Source organism: Dryobates pubescens, chromosome 5 (assembly GCF_014839835.1).
Source record: "Dryobates pubescens isolate bDryPub1 chromosome 5, bDryPub1.pri, whole genome shotgun sequence".
NCBI classification, from domain to species: Eukaryota; Metazoa; Chordata; class Aves; order Piciformes; family Picidae; genus Dryobates; species Dryobates pubescens.
The window spans coordinates 9,352,086-9,370,923 of record NC_071616.1 but is presented as its reverse complement, the minus strand read 5'-3'; the positions used below and the strand labels follow the sequence as shown (position 1 = coordinate 9,370,923).

At 41.0% G+C, this 18,838-nt stretch overlaps 1 protein-coding gene across 4 annotated transcripts in view; it reads left to right on the top strand.

Moving 5' to 3' along the window:
• SIPA1L1 (signal induced proliferation associated 1 like 1) overlaps window positions 1-18,838 on the top strand; it is a 241,250-nt gene that overhangs the window by 163,770 nt on the left and 58,642 nt on the right. For all 4 annotated transcript variants that reach the window (XM_054161557.1, XM_054161556.1, XM_009900603.2 and 1 more), the window contains 3 exons: window positions 5,459-5,589; window positions 6,223-6,411; window positions 12,369-12,543. In XM_054161557.1, coding sequence (XP_054017532.1) covers window positions 5,459-5,589; window positions 6,223-6,411; window positions 12,369-12,543 — 495 coding nt within the window. The remainder of the gene's footprint in view (window positions 1-5,458; window positions 5,590-6,222; window positions 6,412-12,368; window positions 12,544-18,838) is intronic.

Below are 18,838 nucleotides of genomic sequence, written 5' to 3'. Positions count from 1 at the left end.
TATTCCATTCCATGCTGTCCCGTCCTATTCTACCTTCCAGCTAGTTATCCATTTTTCTACTACCCTGAATAAACTTCAAGCACTCACCATATTCCTGCAGCAGCAAGGAGCTCTGCAGCTTGTTTACATTGGTCATAAAGAACCATTTTTTAATAGGATTTGTCTGCTGGCTTGCAGAATCAAAGTCAGGGTCTTTACATAAAACAGCATCACTGTTAGATGGAACAGTTTGGTTTTCTCACCTTTCCTTGCTTGCTATGTGTTATTTTATGAACATCAACTACATTAGTCCCTCAATCATGTTTTGTTGCCCTTCCCTGAACCTTTTCCAGCCAAGATCAGGGCACAGTATTTAAGACACAAGCAAACCATAGTCTTATGAAGTATCATAATATTTTCTGGTTTTCACTCAGGAATTCCAAATGTCTGGCCATTACTTGTCATCCAGACTTGAATTTCTTTCCCATACATGGATGAAAGCTTGTATGTGTGTGTGCTCTGGATGAAGCCTTATAAATGTTTGTACATTTAGGTAATGGGTTAATTAGTGGCAATGATATGTTTTTGAAGGAGAGCCATGCTTATTAGCCTATCTATAGATTGATATTAAAGACTTACTTATAATCAATAATAAAGCTATCCAGATGGAAAAAATGTGTATCCATCAGCTTATCTAAGTGCTGCTTAGAAAAGAGAGCACATGGCTCTGGAGGAGCAGTCTTTTAGAACAGAATAGAATAAACCAGGTTGGAAGAGACCTTCAAGATCAACGCGTCCAACCCATCAACCAATCCAACACCACCTAAACAACTAACCCATGGCACCAAGCACCCCATCAAGTCTCCTCCAGAACACCTCCAGTGATGGTGACTCCATCACCTCCCCAGGCAGCCCATTCCAATGGGCAGTCACTCTCTCCGTATAGAACTTCTTCCTAACCTCCAGCCTAAACCTCCCCTGGCGCAGCTTGAGACTGTGTCCTCTTGTTCTGGTGCTGACTGCCTAGGAGAAGAGACCAACCTCTGCCTGTCTACAACTTCCCTTCGGGTAGTTGTAGAGAGCAATAAGGTCGCCCCTGAGTCTCCTCTTCTCCAGGCTGAGCAACCCTGGCTCCCTCAGTCTCTCCTCATAAGGCTTGTGTTCCAAACCCCTCCCCAGCTTTGTTGCCCTTCTCTGGACACATTCCAGCAAGTCAACATCCTTCGTAAACATCCTGCCCAGAACTGGACACAGGACTCGAGGTGTGGCCTAACCAGTGCAGTGTACAGGGGCAGAATGACCTCCCTGCTCCTGCTGGCCACACTGTTCCTGATGCAGGCCAGGATGCTATTGGCCCTCTTGGCTGCCTGGGCACACTGCAGGCTCATGTTCAGCCTATCATCGACCAGTACCCCCAGGTCCCCCTCTGCCTGGCTGCTCTCCAGCCACTCTGACCCCAGCCTGTAGCACTGCATGGGGTTGCTGTGGCCAATGTGCAGAACCCGGCACTTGGATGTTTTGCCTCTGTCCCTTCAGCTGAGTCTGGGAATTGCAGTTCTCATGGAGTGAACCAAAGTATCCATTTAGTTCTTGTTGTTATCAGGCAGCAGTTTCTAACATTGCTACCGTTTAGGACAAATTTGAGTTACTGGCTTAGAGTGAAAGACTTGACTGAGAAGTAAATAGTTTCCTGAGCTGTTTGTCAGCTTTCCTGTAAGCCTTGGCAGCCAATAAAAAAACCCCTTTGCTCTAATGCATTACACTGCTGCATATTCTATCCCCAAATCTGTACCTTGCTTGTATGTGTCTGGTCTTACAGAGGATTTACCGTTACCAATCTTGTCATGAGCAACAGTCTGAAGACATTATAGGACTGAGCTCTGAGGCACTGCTGTCTTGTTTCCAGAGAACTGCTGGGCAAATTGTTCCAGCATTGGAAATACTGAAGTAGGATCAGAGGAACATGCTTGGTGCATTGAGTTTCATTCTGAAGTGTGATGTTTGGGAGTTTTGCTTCTGGTCTGATTACACAGAATACATGAATTGAATGTGATACCCAAAGGTAAACAGGATAAAAACACAAAAGAACCTCCTTGCTCAATATCCAGTGTATTTACTTGGATTTCCTCTGCAAGGGAAACTTGTAAATATCTGCCAGGAAAGTTGCTGTTTTCACTTTGTTCTTTCACTGAAGATGTCTTTTGAACTCTGTGATAAATATCTAGCTATTTTTAAAAGTACATATAATCTGTTTGAACAGGAAGGTACAACCAGTTACTCTTTTTTTTCCCCATGGGTGTTGGTAGTCATCTCCTGCATGTCTTCTAATGAAATAATTTTTCATTAGTTAAGCATGAGAAGTGTTGCTTTCAGCGAGGTTCTGTGTAGGATGGAGGAAAAAGCTGTCTCCTATTCATGTCTGGCAAAACACTCTTGAATTAAAGTTATGAAATAGTCCTTGTTTTTTGCCATAAAACTTCTTATTAACTACCCTTGGATATAAAGTTTAGTGCACTTAAATTCTGCTACTGCTTTTCCTGGCGAAGGCAAGAGAAAAGGTTGCATGCAAGGAAATTTCAGTGTAGTGAATGTAGTGGAAAGTCAGGTGGAGATGCAACAAACTCTACCAAAGGGAAAAGCAGTCGCATTGTGAGAGTGTAAACTATGTCTTGCAGAATGACTACAGAGGCTGGGTAGAGAAGAAGAAAGAGAGTAAAGACAAAAGTAAAGAATCACTGTTCCTGCAATAAATATGAATAGAGGTGAGGGCAATGTCAAGAGAGGAGAGGACCAAGGAGATGCATAGGAGAGGAAAAAAGACAACTTGACCAAGGCAGCATGAAGGGAAAGAGCATAGAAGATATTTCCTATTAGCAGAGGAGTATAAAATTCCACGCTTTTTGGGTGCCTTTTTCCAGATAAATGGGAGCTAGATAAAAGCTGTATTATTTGATACAGAATTGTCTGTGTGTTTTCATGTGTTTTGGGGCAGCTTCAAACACTATTTTTACCAGCTTTGCTAAATGTGTTTTGACAATGTAGAATAATTTCTCCTGAGAAAACTCTTCCCTGAACTGCAGGCTAGATTGGTTACACGATGCACACATTTTATTGACTGTGCAGTTGTCAGTACAGAAAATTAATGTCATTTTTTGACCTTTTCAGTGTGTATTGCCAACATTTTCTTTTTTTAATTGCATGAGCAAAGATACATCAATATTGTTAAGTCACTAAGCAGTTTAGTGTGGAAATGTCCGAGCTGTCTCAGGTTGTGGAATCTGCTGGTTGAAAACCGATCTCACATTCTGAAAGACTGTGCTGCTTCTGCATTGACCATCTCTGACATAAAGTACTTGGTGAGCTCTAAACACCCTGAATAGAGCAAGTTTCTTAATGGAGGAAGAAGAAATGCTGGAGTGCTAATAAGATGGTTTGGGGTTTTAAATATCAGAAGCTGTGTGTGACATTTAGAGGGCTCATATCAGTGGAGTAGTATGAGGCTTATGTGGATGGTCTAATTCATTTGTAATTTTCCCACTCATGACTAATTCAGTCACCCAAAAATTACACCAATATTTAAGGGATATTCCATAGGATACTAAAAGAATTGTGGATCTGTGCTGAGAATTGGCTTTTGATGACTTTCAGAGCAATTTGGTAGAAAGCAAAGTTCTCTATAGGAGAACAACATATCAGAATGCTGTTAAAACTCTTGTTTTAAAGTTCTGGTTGTTGTAAGAATGACAAAAAAATCTGTATGTAGTAGTTCAAGCAGTATGGTTACATTTCCTTTCAGGGTAGTTACATCTTTTTGCTCCACTGAATTTCCCATTTCTTCTTTGAATTGTCGAGTTTTCACTTAGTTCTAACTTTCTATCTTTATGCATGTATACATGAATTCATTTATGCAGATAGGCAGCATACAGAAAGTGATGACACAGGACTTACTGGGCTTGTGCAAGGTGGTTTTTGACAATTTCTCTTGAATTTTGCTTTCAAGTATTGTGTCTTTAAATTGAGTTGCTGCCTCTTGAGATATTTGCAGCTTTGTTTATATGCTGCTGCAGTCATGGTGATGCACCTCTGTCATCAGCCAGGGTAGTTCATCACACTTGGAATGCTCAGTAGAAGAGCCTTCAACACCACTGTCTTAAAATGTTGACCTTTAGTTTTTGTAAGAGCACTTTTCTGATAATTTTTAGAACTGTAGAATGGTTTGGGTTAGGAGGGAACTTTACAGGTCATCCAGTCCAACTATCTTGGAGTGAGAAGGGACATCTTCATAGTATCAATCAGGGTTGGAAGGGACCACAAGGATCATCTAGTTCCAACCCCCCTGCCATGAGCAGGGACACCCCACACTAGATCAGGCTGGCCAGAGCCTCATCCAGCCTGGGCTTAAACACCTCCAGGGACGGCGCCCCAACCACCTCCCTGGACAACCCATTCCAGGGCTTCACCACTCTCATGGTGAAGAACTTCCTCCTCACATCCAGCCTGAATCTCCCCACCTCCAGCTTCATTCCATTCCCCCTACTCCTATCACTACCTGACATCCTGAGAAGTCCCTCCCCAGCCTTCTTGTAGGCCCCCTTCAGATACTGGAAGGCCACAATGAGGTCACCTGGGAGCCTTCTCTTCTCCAGACTGAGCAGCCCCAGTCTTCAACCAGATCAAGTAAAAAACAAACAAACAAAACAAACCACAAACAAAAAAATTCCCCAAACTCCCTTTGGCTTAATATGTGTACAGCTAAATTAATATGAAAATATATCTCAATTAATCAACTGTTCATCTAGTAAGCAGTTTCTTCAGCCCTGCATTCTCTGCCACTTTCCTGACTAGGCTAGTTTTAGACTCAACTCAGCACATTAAATTTACTCTTATGGTTGTTTGACACTTGACTTTAAGTATTTACTGTAGTCACTTTGTTTCTTGCACTTTATTCTTCTGTGGCACTTTGCTTTTTTTATTATTATTATGAAAAGTCTCTTTTCAGCTTCATCAGTTTTTCCCCTTTTACAATTAACTTGTTTGACTGTTTCTTGCCTTTTTTTTCCTTTGGTACAAAAGAAATATATTACTTCCTTTGCTCCTCCTACTTTTACATAGAGTGATGAGTTTGCCACTTCGGTGCATTTGGCTTCCTGGGTTTTAAGGGAGGAAAATTGGTTATATTTATTTAGCTCAATGTGAATGAAGCAGATCTCGTTACAAGAGCCAGTGTAAGAGGTGTATCCTGGTTTAGACCTGTTTGAGCTGAGAAGTAGTGTTGAATTTCAGCCTTCTGGCATAAATGGAGCTCATTAGGGTGCTGAAGCATGAGAACAAATTCCTGGTAGGACTGAAGACATGCTCCTAATGACTCTAGTGCAGCTAGCAGTTTATTTCCAATGTAACAGCTAACCATGAAAATGTAGTTGAAGAACTAAGATGGACCTTCTATTTGAATGTTCTTTTTTGTTTTTTTGTATGCAAGAACACTGGAATTATTTTGGGGCAGATGAGAACCTGGGTCCAGTAGCTGTGAGTATAAGAAGAGAAAAGCCAGAGGAAATCAAAGAGAATGGACCTCAATACAACTACCGGATCATATTCAGAACCAGTGAGGTAAGCAGCTCAGGAATGATAATAAAAGCAACTGAAAGTGAGGAGGGAGAACCAGGTGCTGGGAATGGGGGCATGTTGTGTACTTTTCAGCACTGATAACAGATTTCTGTCTCCTCCACATATGTATAAGCCAGGAGTCCCCTGACAAAGTTATGCCACCTATTTATATTGCACAGAATAAATTGTACCAGCGAGTGAGTTATTCCATAGCATCCCATACAGAGGAAACTGTAAAGATTGATTTGGTTAAAGCTTGAGAAGCTTGCAGGAGTTATATTAGCTAGAAGCAAGAGGAGGGAAATTACTTCCTCTACTCTTATATGTGACAGTGAGTAGACCTAAGAAGTGTACTTCTATGCTGTGCTGGAAATACTACTACTAATCTTATCCAAGTACTGATTGCCTGTAAAACTTAAATCTTTTGAATCATTTGAAACACTCTGACTATAGTTAGGTATCAGTGAGTGACATTTCATGTATCAGTGTCTGTTTCACACAACATAAGTTACTTAATGTCCTCTGTCTCTACTGAGAATTGGAAAAGTAATGTGTTTTGCTCAACTGCTATTGATGTTTAACCTTTTTGTCAGTGCATACTTCAACGTACAAGCTATTTTTGTTTTGTATGCTTAGCTTATGACATTAAGAGGCTCTGTACTGGAAGATGCTATCCCTTCAACTGCAAAACATTGCACAGCCAGGGGACTTCCTCTAAAAGAAGTGCTGGAGTATGTGGTTCCTGAGCTGAATATCCATTGCCTGAGGCTGGCCTTCAACACTCCGAAAGTCACAGAACAGCTTATGAAGCTGGATGAACAAGGCGTAAGTGTGGACTTATGGAATGAAACAAACTGTCTTAAGTTGTCACATTGCTCCCATGAACATCTATGCTATTGTTTCTTCTTGCAGTCAGTCTAACATTGCCATCATAAAATTGAAAAACATCTAATCATTATCTGCCTCACAAGGGAGAGAATATAGCTATTCTAAACAGCTTTATAAGAAACTGTCATGAAGATTTTGTCAGCTTCCTGGTGGGTTGGATATTAAAATGAACAGGGTTAGAGAATCTCTGCATATAAATGCATATGAGAAACAAAACTTGAGCTAAATGCTTTGTCCTCAGGTTAGTTGCAGAACCTCATCTGTTTGTCACAAAGAGCACAGTACAAGAAGATGAAGAAATGGGTAGCTGTCACTATCACAGAGCATTCAGACTAACATGGGAGTGGTTATGTGTGGTCAGTCCAAGGTTGGTGCAGCTCAGTATTGTCACTGACCATTGACTAACAGTCAGTGTCTGGCTAAGCATATGAGACCAGGGTGAGCATGGAGTGATGCTTTCCTAGCTGTTTATAGCTGATAGGCTTTTATAGGGCTCTCTGTCTTACCCCTCTGCTTTACCAGTTTGATGAGTTCTAGTTGAGGTAGTCATTCCTCACATAGAAGTTGTTCTGCACTTCTGATCATGCTTTTGCATCTCTGGAGGTTTTCCAGTTTCACTCCTCCTCTCCTACAGCTATTTTAAAACTGCAGTTTTGAAAATGGTGGAAAATTTGGGTTTAGTGTGATTTCTTGTCTCTTTTCTCTCTAATAATTACTGACATTTTATTTGCTTTATGGCTACTACTAAACAGTGAAAGTATCTTTTCATGACATCCTGTTCCTTAGGGAGCAGAGTCAGGGCTCATTTTTCTAGATAGAAAGGTGAGTATTTCTATACCACAGGGATAACTTCAAGCTTTACTTGCACTGGGGTTCATCTGCTCAGTTAGCCATTACCATAAGTTCCTTTGGCAGATCTCATAGCCTGCCTTCAATTCCAATTGAGTAATAACTCAATAATGTTAGCAAAGTTACCTTAGTGTTCATTACTTCTATCAGATTGATGGAGTGTGTGTTGAATACTGCATGTCCAAGTTCAGATCCCTGCTCTGCTGCTCATTTTCTTCAGGTTTGCTTCTCTTTTAGCCAGTCTAAGTCAGTTCCTTTTTCTGTACCCTGGCTATTTAGGGATTTTAAGACTTTCTGAAGAAAAAAGCTTTGTTTAAGTCTCCTGGGAATTCAAGTGTACTGTGTATCAGCTGTTCCTTCTGCATGTGCTTATTGGCTGCTGCAGAGAACAACATTGTGATGAGCCAGTGTACGTGTAAGGATGAGGAGAGATGCAGCAGCATAGGCTGCTAAAAGAGGGACAGAATCTTCAGATGCTTATGCTGCTTATTCTGTTGTATGCACTTCTGTTTCACATTATGAGATCCTGACAAGTTAGACCTGAGTCTTCTCCTTAGATGTTTAGTGATTCCAAATATATGCCTATTCAATGTTTATGGTTTGCTACCTTAGCCTAAACCTAATCTGCCCTTCTTCAAAATCAGATTTGTCAGGCACTTGAAGACTCAAGGTTGTCTTCAATTCTCTTCCCAAAGTATCCTGTTTCAACAATAGAGAAAACGGACTTTAGTTTAGTGTAGCTGCATAAGTGAGCCTTTGGACTCAAGAATCAGCACCTTCCAGATATGCCCATCAAGAACTTGCAATTTCAGTAGTGAGAGAATAGAATAGAATAGAACAAACCAGGTTGGAAGAGACCTTCAAGATCATCGCATCCAACCTATCAACCAATCCAACCCACCTAAACAACTAACCCACGGCACCAAGCACCCCATCAAGTCTCCTCCTGAACACCTCCAATGATGGTGACTCCACCACCTTCCCGGGAAGCCCATTCCAATGGGCAATCACTCTCTCTGTGTAGAACTTCTTCCTAACCTCGAGTCTAAACCTGCCCTGGCACAGCTTGAGACTGTGTCCTCTTGTTCTAGTGCTGGCTGCCTGGGAGAAGAGACCAACCTCTGCCTGTCTACAACCTCCCTTCAGGTAGTTGTAGAGAGTAATAAGGTCACCCCTGAGTCTCCCTTTTTCCAGGCTAAGCAACCCCAGCTCCCTCAGCCTCTCCTCATAGGGCTTGTGTTCCAAACCCCTCACCAACTTTGTTGCCCTTCTCTGGACACGTTCCAGCAAGTCAACCTCCTTCCTAAACTGAGGGGCCCAAATGGGAGAACATGCACAAATCTTAAAAAAGCATCTAGCAGGAGGTTCTATTTTAAAAAATGAAACAAAATCCAAATTTATTTCTAGTAAATCCCTAATTTGGAAAGTAATTTAGCATAATTTGCTTCCAAAATGGGTTATAGCAAAGGAACTGTGAGATTAAATTATCTTGATTTGATATCCCATATATCATTAAGCTCCCACAATATGGTGTATAATACAGTTTTCTGCTACTTCTTAAACTTCTGAAAACCGTTAAGGACAAGTGATAGTTAAAACTGTGTTACCTACATCAAAGTGTTTTCTGCTTTTGTGGTAATGAAACAGTTTGACACTTCTACCAGAAAAAGATAAGCACACTCTGTACTAATTAGAAGCTGCATTTGTGTTTTTTCCTCTATCAATTCCAAGCTAACAGAAAAATTTGGGTAACAGCTGCTCTACTAATTAGGTACACAGAATGTTTATCACTTCTCCTTGCTGAGTGTCACACTGTTTCATTACAGCACAAACAGGTGCCCCTTTGATATAACAAATAAGATGTTTCATGAATTTAAGAGTTAAGACTATGAAGTGACCTTAGCCATTACATTTTACCCAGGAAACCCTTCATTGAGCCAAATTTGTATGCACCATTTTGATTAAGATAGGTTATAATTTTTTTTTTTCTTCAATGAGTGTGGTTTTAAAGCAGTTGGTTGTTTTAGTACAGAAAGATTTGCTGTTCTTTGTTTGAATTTATCTGCTTTTCACTTCCAGACTTCAGATAGCTTTCTCTGCACATCTTAAGAGTCACTTTTGTGTGAGACTTTTTTCCCAGCAAAGGTTTTGGTATGCAGTGATTAAATCATCTGTTGATCTTGGTTATGATAAACTAAAGAGATTGCACTTTTCAAGTCCTTCACTGCAGCATGCATATGACTTTTCTGGCTGAGCTCTTTCTCTCCAGTATGACATCCAGTGTCAGAACAGGAATGTTCTTCTTGCCCCACTTTTGTACTGATGTTGTATGTCAGGTTTCTTACTTCCCCTTAGCTTGCTAGAGTCATGTAACACCTGCTCTGTACACATAGCCCACATTGCTTGTCACTTAGCTGTTCTTTTATCAGCTGTGTTAAGATGCAGTCAGTTAAATGGTTCTGTGTTCGACAGCCACCCAGGTGCTCCGTAGGGCAGCACGAGCTTCCTGCCTAATTACCATCCACTAATCTTTGCCTTCAACGCAGAGTGCATGGTAACTTACTTCAAGTTTACTTCCAAATATGATTTTTAAATTTGCATATCAGGGCAATGACTGATTTATTCCAGTAGAGGTTTATCTGTATGGCTTTTCCTCATTCAGAGAAATACTGCAAAATGTCAGCTGGCTTTTAATATAATTCCATATTTATAATATAAACTCGCTGACTGCTTAAATCCCAGATATGCTTTCTGCTTTCTTTCACTGGGTGCTAGACAAACACTTGAAGTGCACTTTCCCCATATATAAAAATATGTAAATACTTGTAGATTATTAAAATGAAGCTGCTACTTTAGGATTTTTACCACAGCAGAATTTATCCTTCAAGTCCTTTTTATAGCTTTTCCTTAGAGTTAATACACTTCTAAGAACCCTAAATTTATCCGAAGGAGGTGTAGTGATGGAGACTGTATGCCTCTGTTCCCTCAGATCTGATTTTTTTGGGATTCAGAAATACCAGCTTGTGTTGTCCTTACAAAACTTTTTTTTCTTTTTTTGGAGTTCAGCAAATCTGTGAACAGAGCTAGAAGGCATAGCTTGCTCTTTCTGTAGCCCTCCTCTCATTTCATAGGCTGACATTTTCGAAGCACTGAAGGACAGTTGTTCAGTTGCTTATGGATGCTGTGGATTCCATTTGTAGTTATGCCCTTGAAAACACTTGCTTCATCCAAAATTGAAGATTAAATGGTGTAGGTGTGCTTGGTGAGAACGATTTTGTGTCCTAATTTGTTTAAGCAAAATTGCAAGAAAGTGTTGTAACTAGCAATAATTAGCAATGCAGCCAAGGCATTGTGGTCCCTGAAACGCCTCCATCCATCCTCTTTCCCTGTGAGTGGACAGAATAGAATAAACCAGGTTGGAGGAGACCTTCAAGATCATCGTGTCCAACCTATCATCCAACACCACCTAATCAACTAAACCATTCAACCAAGCATCCTATCAAGTCTCCTCCTGAACACCCCCAATGATGGTGACTCCACCACCTCCTCGGGCAGCCCATTCCAATGGGCAATCAGAGCTCCATCCATCCTGGCCTTAAAAACCTCCATGGATGAGGCTTCTACCACCTCTCTGGGCAACCTGTGCCTGTGTCTCACCACCCTCATGGTGAAGAACTTCTTCCTGACTTCCAATCTGTATCTACCCACTTGTAGTTTTGCCCCATTAATTCTTCAATGGGAGTAGTAAAACCAGACTGATCTTTACCCTTCTTTGTTCCCTTCTCACTGCCTATAGTTTGTCCCTGTCACCATTCATCCTTGGTAGTAAAATAATAGAGTCAGTTTGCAATTTTCATTTGTTTTACATTTTAAAATTTATGTGGAGGCAGAGTAGGATCCCTTCTGAGGGCTTTTAAATTACCCCACCATAAACAGAATAATTAAGCTGAAATGCATTGATTTTAACTTAGGCACGTCCACATCATCCCAGTATGTTCCAAACCCTTTTCTCATAGGACCTGTGCTAAAAGCTTTGAGAATGAATCAGAGCATGTTCAGATGACTTTGCTTCCAGTGCCCTTGCAAATAACTGTTTCTCCTCCCCGCTCACCTGCAGCCCAAAAGTGTAAATCTCATGCCAGTTTTGATAGACTGTCCTTGTAATACCTAGACATTTGTACTGGATGAATTGCACACGTAAACTCCAAGGCTCTTCCTGCCTGTGAAATTGTAGACAGCAGTAAATGGCTGTGGGTTCTGCCTCTTCCCTTCTATAACTTCTGTCCCTGTAGTCCAGACATAAAGAGCACAGATGCAGTCATTCTTGTGGGTGCATTGATTTTGGAGTTGGTAACAGTTTGGTTTGAAGAAGCACAATTATTGTTGGGTAAAGTACCTTACTCATGTCTTCAGTTTCTGCTATTTTAGGAACATCAAAGAGCAAATTAGAGGGAAAATAGAACTAGAAAGCAGATATAGTTGATGATCTATGCTACTATGTAGTAACAGCAGTGTTTCTCAGCTTAGGTGTTTCTTATATTACTGCATTGTTTGGCCAGAAAAGGCCAACTGAACGATATGGACTCTGTCAACATGGCTAACAGGTGAAGGGACTAATAAGCAAATCATGTTTATCTTCTCTTTGAAGCGCAGGAATGTTCATTTTGTCACTTACTGTAGACAAGAGCACATGCTGTGGAAGGACAGTAACTATAATACCAGCCTAAGAGTGGGAATCAAGGTCCTGGCATTACTCAGGCAGGGCTTTCCAGTGTAAGACATTCACCATTTGCAAGCTGCAGTGTTGTCCTCCTGAAAATAAGGAACATTGTTTGTTTCACTTCACAAAGTAGTTTGACATCTTGAGATGAAGTATGTCATCATTGGTGCAATTATGGTGGAAACCATGAGAATACTTGGAACTAAACTAACATTGGAAATTAGACTGTTAGGTATTTTTACTTTGTGAATTATGGGTTATGAAATCAATAAGTTGCTGCATCACTTGGTGTACATATAACATTTGAATCTTATCCCCTTTGCAGTTGAGTTACCAGCTTAAGGTGGGTATCATGTACTGCAAAGCTGGGCAGAGCACAGAAGAGGAAATGTATAATAATGAATCAGCAGGTCCAGCCTTTGAAGAGTTTCTGCAGCTCTTGGGAGAACGAGTTCGACTCAAGGGGTTCGAGAAGTATCGTGCTCAGCTGGACACAAAGAGTAAGACTCTTTCATTTACTTGTTTTTTCCCCCTAAGTGAACAAAATGCATCATATGGTTGCTAACTGACTTTGCTATAGGAAGACAGTTACTCAATCATAATTACTTTTTTTTATGATATGCTAATAGTCTACCACCAGAAGGGTTTTGAGAACACATCTATGTAACACTGCCTTGACAAGTTGATCTATTGCTTTTTCTGTTGTGTCTCTTGCATCTGGGTTTTCTCCTGGCCAGTGTTGTCTTACTCCTGCTACTGAATGTATTCCTCCCCTTATGATTTTTCCTTCTGAGTTTTGGAAACTAATCTGGATTTGGCAGTTACATTGTCAATTTAAAGTGTAAAACATATTGCAACAAAAACTCAGTGAAAGAAGGATCTTGGGTGGCAGTATCTATAAAAGAACCCCCCTAGATTTGGAATCAAGCTTGTGAAATACCTGTTTATCAGCTGCTATATTCAATTTGTAAACGTGTTTAAAAATACTCAGGGAAATTTTGGCCTGCCTTCCTTTTGAGTATTGGAACTAACCAGTTCCCATGGAAATCTTTTGCTGTTTTGCTCATTTGAGGCAAAGTAAACTAAATAAGGAGTTTCACTCATGAAAGCTGACTAGCATTCATCAGCTTCTTTGCAGCACAAACTGTGCTCTTCGTGGGGCTCCTATCAAAATACAGTAACTTGCTGTGCTTTAGAGCTCCACCATCCTACCATGTGCCCATAATTCTTAAAGGGATCACATGCCATCTCCTTGGGCTCTTCTTGATCAGCCTCATCTTCAGTCTTCACAGGGTTCTAAAATTCTCTATGGTTTTAATAGCTATTTCACACACATTTACTATTGAGTTTACTTTCAGTCAGCTGGAGTTGTGTCTTCTCTATGCTTTTGTGATGTTATCCTAAATAAACCAAGTCTCTCTAACTGTAAGGGAGGTGTGGATTTTTCTGCTTCCCCTCCACATGCAGAATTACCTGGTCTTGTGCACTCATCCAAGGTGAAATACACAGTCTGTAATTTTAGTGGCTAGGATTGTATGCACAGTTCCAGATGAGATCCAGATAGTCATTAAGCTGTTGGAATGGGCTGCCCAGGGAGGTGGTGGAGTCACCATCCCTGGAGGTGTTCAAGAGGGGATTGGACATGGCACTTGGTGCCATGGTTTAGTAGTCATGAGGTCTGTGGTGACAGGTTGGACTTGATGATCTTTGAGGTCGCTTCCAACCTTATTGGTTCTATGATTCTTCTTGTAACAATTTTTTGCCTTTACTGAAAATACATTATACATTATTTCTCAAACTAAGCTTACCTTTGCAGTAACCCTGAAGTGTTATTTTGTTAGTTAGAAACCTAAGCTAGGTCAAAAGTGACGTGTGTGGAAAACAGAGAAAATGCTCATTTTTTTCTTAGCTTCTGATTTTATATTATGATCTCCTTGTTACTTTCAGTTCTTAAAGTAAAATCCACTCTTCTCTTGTGGTTTAGTTAAGATACCGGGGCAATCCCAAGCATTGATATGGGCTGGGCAGTGACTGGCTTGAGAGCAGCCCTGAAGAAGAGGACTTGAGGGTGCTGGTGGATGAGAAGCTCAACATGAGCCACCACTGTGTTCCTGCAGCCCAGAAAGCCAGTCACATCCTGGGCTGCATCAAGAGAAGCATAGCCAGCAGGTCGAGGGAAGTGATTCTCCCCCTCTATTCTGCTCTGGTGGAACCCCACTGGGAGTACTGCATCCAGTTCTGGAGTCCCTGTTACAAGGATCTGGGCATGCTGGAATGTGGCCAGAGAAAGGCCAAGAGGATAGTCAGAGGGCTGGAGCTCCTCTCCTATGAAGAAAGATTGAGGGAGTTGGGACTATTCAGTCTGGAGAACAGAAGGCTCTGAGGAGACCTTATTGTGACCTTCCAGTATATGAAGAGGGCCAACAAGAAGGCTGGTGAGGGACTTCTTAGGGTGTCAGGTAGTGATAGGATTAGGGAGAATGGAAAAAAAAACCTAGAAATGGGTAGATTCAGATTGGATGTTAGGAAGAAATTCTTCCCCATGAGGGTGGTGAGACACTGGAACAGGTTGTCCAGGGTGGTGGTGGAAGCCTCATCCCTGGAGGTTTTTAAGGCCAGGCTAGATGGGGCTCTGAGCAACCTGATCTAGTGTGAGGTTTCCCTGCCCATGGCAGTGGGGTTAGAACTAGATGATCCTTGAAGTCCCTTCCAGCCCTGACAAGTCTACAATTCTATGATCTGTTAAAAAAGAAAGGCAAACTTTTTTTTTCCTGTTTCAGTGTCAGTCCACACACACTGGTTTCTAGTACATGTCAGTGCTGGATTCATCTGCTCACATATACCCATGAAATTTGTAGTTGTCTTAAGTACACATTTGAAGGTTTCTCCTGAGCAGCAGAATTTTCCAGTAATATTTGAGCTCCTTCCTGTTGCTTCTGGCTTAAAGAAAGAATTTTGTCATGTTTTGATTGGGTTTTTTTGTCCTGCAATCTAGCACCTGTTGAATGGACACATATGTAAAGTTTTAGTTGACCAAATTTCTTGTGGTTTTAAGAGTTATCTTCTTGTAATGAAGGGGTTTTTTTAACTTCATGGTGAGAGATGGCATGTCTTCATGTTGCTCAGTAGATCTACTAGCTGTACCTAAACGTGCAAGAAGGCTTTACATGAACACTTTGCTGCGATCAGAGAGGAAGTGGGATACTGAGTGCAAACTGTTGAGTTCATGAAGGGCTTCCTACATTTTCTTTCAGTCAAGGTTTACAAACTCACATGCATCAGCTAGAACCACAGAGGAGCTCTGCAGCTGCCTCAGATCTCTTGGGTTTTCTTGACTGCATGCTCACTGAGGAAAAACACAACTAGCATGGCATACATGAGTTCTCCATGAGCAGGTTTAGACAGCAGCAAGTGTGAACAATGGTAACAAACTCCTTTAACTGATCTTGATGCTGCTATGTCTTCCTTTCTTCCACCATGCAAAACATAGACTGGGTGTGGTGGAAGGGAACCTGGCGTTTTGGGGGCACAACACTAAGCTCACTGGGTAACTACATTTGGAAATCCTCATTGCCTATTCTGCATATAGAATGGGAAAAGAGTGAGAAAAAGCCACCTTGTGATAGGCAAAATGCTAAAGACCAAGAACTGTGTCGCAGGTATGGGGAACAGGTAAACAAGAGAGTGCAGGCAGACAGTAGAACTTCAGTATCTAGCCTAAGTCATCAGTCAGTCCTTTCTGCCTTGGCCCTAACACAGAGAGGCTGGCAAAGGAGGAGGCTATGTTTGTTACTGGAACTTTGTTGAAGCAGCTAGGTCTGCAGATAGAAGGGAGCTTCTCCCTTTTCCAGCCCTGTGCTTTTCTCTTACTAGAGATTGCTGTAATGAAATAGTTCTTGCAGGAAACTTTCCTGCATAAGAATTCTGTTTAATGTCAGCATAGCTGATTGTGAAGATGCTCTGCAAAACAAATGCCTGTTCATTAACTTGCAGGAAAGGTCAGAGCTGTGTAGGTTACTTTGCTAGCTCCTGTACCTTTGACAATACTTTTCAGTCTCTGAAAAGCAAGGTGCATGTGTGGAAGGAAGCTGATTTGTGTAGGTACTCTGGAAATGTTCTCATTATAATTTATGCACTTTTATAAGAGTGAAGTTGCTCCAGCAAAAGGCAGTTTGAGAACAGTTGTTGTTCTTAGAAATGTGTAGAATTAGGGGCTTAATTGGTAAGTACCCATAACAGAGCCAATTTTTAAAAGGAGGAATCTCATGCATCCTATTAACTGAAAGCCTGTTTAAGTATATTGGAGCCTTCAAGGGCTTTACAGCTCTGGATCTCTGCCAGTGCCACTGTGGAAAAGAGCTGCTGCTTTCAAAGTTTTGTTTGTGTATTTCTAGAATTACCAGAGGGGAAGCAGTCTAACTCCTGGTAGCCTGCAGACTTTGGGTAGGAAATAGAGCTTGAAAATGCCATCTCTCTCACAGTTGCTAGGAAGTTTATGGGCATTACTTTAAAGTCATAAACATCACAGTAATCTTCCAAAGTCTAACTTCAGTCATTTGACTTTATTTTCTAGTTGTAATGCATGCTTTATTTCCCTTCCCCTTACTTCATCTTATTTCTCAGTACTTTAAATCAGTAAGAGGGATCAGCTGGATAATGCCAGGCCTGGAAGCTTGGCGTGCGAGTCCAGCAGAGGAGTAGCATGTTTGGTGCAGGAAGTGAAAGAGATTGGCTCATGTGAGTTGTTGGAGTTTATGAATTACCTCTTTGATGATATTATCAACTTAGCTAATAATGATATGTTTCTGTGTTAGACATTCATACTGCATGACTCTTTGGTTAAGACATGAAAAGAATATCAAAACAGCACAGAAGATATTGAATAGATAAGAAAACTAGGGAATGAATGGACCTCAAATTGGCTCTAAACCCCAGTGTTTCTAATGAAACAATGCATACAGATTACCTTCTTAACTTGTACTGTTGAACATCTTTTCAGCCACATGGAAGAATAGACTTACTGTTGGTTCTGAGACATTCACTGGGAGACAAATAGCCAAAGGAGATCAGAGGTTCCTTGATTGCTCAAGAAGCAGAAATAGGGACGGAGGGAAAACCATCTGCGCACTGTGCTTGTGTTACTCGGATATGTTACAAAAGGAAGGATTCTGTCCTTAGAAATAGTGTATGAAAGCAGCTTGGGTATGACATTCATTGGAGTGTTTGGTTTAATAATTGTTTGGTTTAATCCATGTGTATAGCAGAAAGAAAGGCAGGTTTGTCAGGTGCTGAATTTGGGCCAGTAACTAGAAGAAACTAGAAATAAGGCTTTTTTAAAGCCAAGGTAGATGGGAAGAACAGTAACATCTTGAAACTGTGAGCTGCAGTTTGTAGCAATGGCTGTTCCTTCTCCTGCCTCACCAGTATAGTTTATTATTTGTATTCCTGCAATTTCGTACAACATAGACTCTAAGTTACAGTTTCTACTGGTACTGGGTTTTTACACAGTTTTCTAGTGCTAAGTTAGTAAAAGCTGCTCTAGAAGCAGGCTGACAAAGTCCTGTGGCTTCAGTGAGGTGAGCCTACCAGCTGTTGATGTCAATCAGTTTTGAGCACTGTTGGTGTTGGAAAAAAACCCACTTAAATGGGAGTCTGGTAAGACAGTCTGTAAAGGTAACTGAGCAACACTGGAAGGACAGAAGAATAAAGTGGAGTTTTAAAGATGAATAATGATGAAAGAGAATGATTAGCTAAGTAACCACATCAAGTAATGGGACAAGACTGGGAAGGCAGCATCAATAGGTATGCCATAAACTGGTGGCAGGAGGCAATGTCTTTAGCGTAAAATGGTGCTAATGAATTTGTAGCTCCCTTGGGCCTCTGTAAATGGAAGGAAATCAAAGTAGATTTCTCTGCTGGTGTACAGTTCTGACCTTGAAATGATGAATACTGTTGCAGTTTGCAGGCTAGGATTTTACTGCAGTTTATAGGGAAATGTTTTAAGCAAACACCTGCAGTTACTGTGTTATACTTTTTCTGAAGTATTCTGGAATTGTAAGGAAGAAGGAACCTGAATGGTGAGAGAGATACATAGTCCATAGTGAATATGGACTTCTGCTTGTACTTGGGTTTGAATAACAGGGATTTAAGCTGTGAAGTACTTGGAAATAACTGTAAATGTGTCGTTTGGATTGTAGCCTTGTTACTTGGTTTGCAGAACCAGTGCTGTTAGGAGAAATCTCTTTTCTGCCTGAAGAGAAGTCCATCCAGGAAAGGTGAAAGCTTGGCCTAAATGTATGGCTGGTGTTCTAACATATTATTTGTCAGAATTGCTTTATTCTTTTACTCTTCTCTCCAACCGCTTTGGGCCCCTTCCCCAGTCTCTTCCTACCCACTTCACTTTCTTTTTGCACCAGCTTCCCCTTTTCCTTTCTTTGTAATATTACTGTATGCTCTGCTTATGAAAGGTGAAGTGCAAATTGGCATATTTGCAGTTAGACAAAACCCCCAGGAGTTCTGTTGATGTTCAGGTGATTTTTCAGGTGCATCCTCCTTCTTCAAGCATGCAGGGAGAGGGTAGAGGCTGCTGTGAACTGAGTGCAAGATGTAGTACTGTCATGCTGTTCTGCTCAGCATTAAACAGAAAGTATTGCTAGCAGTTAGCTAGTTTGTTTGGGTGTTTTAATGGCCAGTGTTCAGTGCTGGAGAAGAAAGCCCTCTCTCCTTCAAACATTAACAGAGCTTTATCTTTTTGAAAAGTATTCTAGGAATCTTTTTTCTCTTATTCCCATTTTA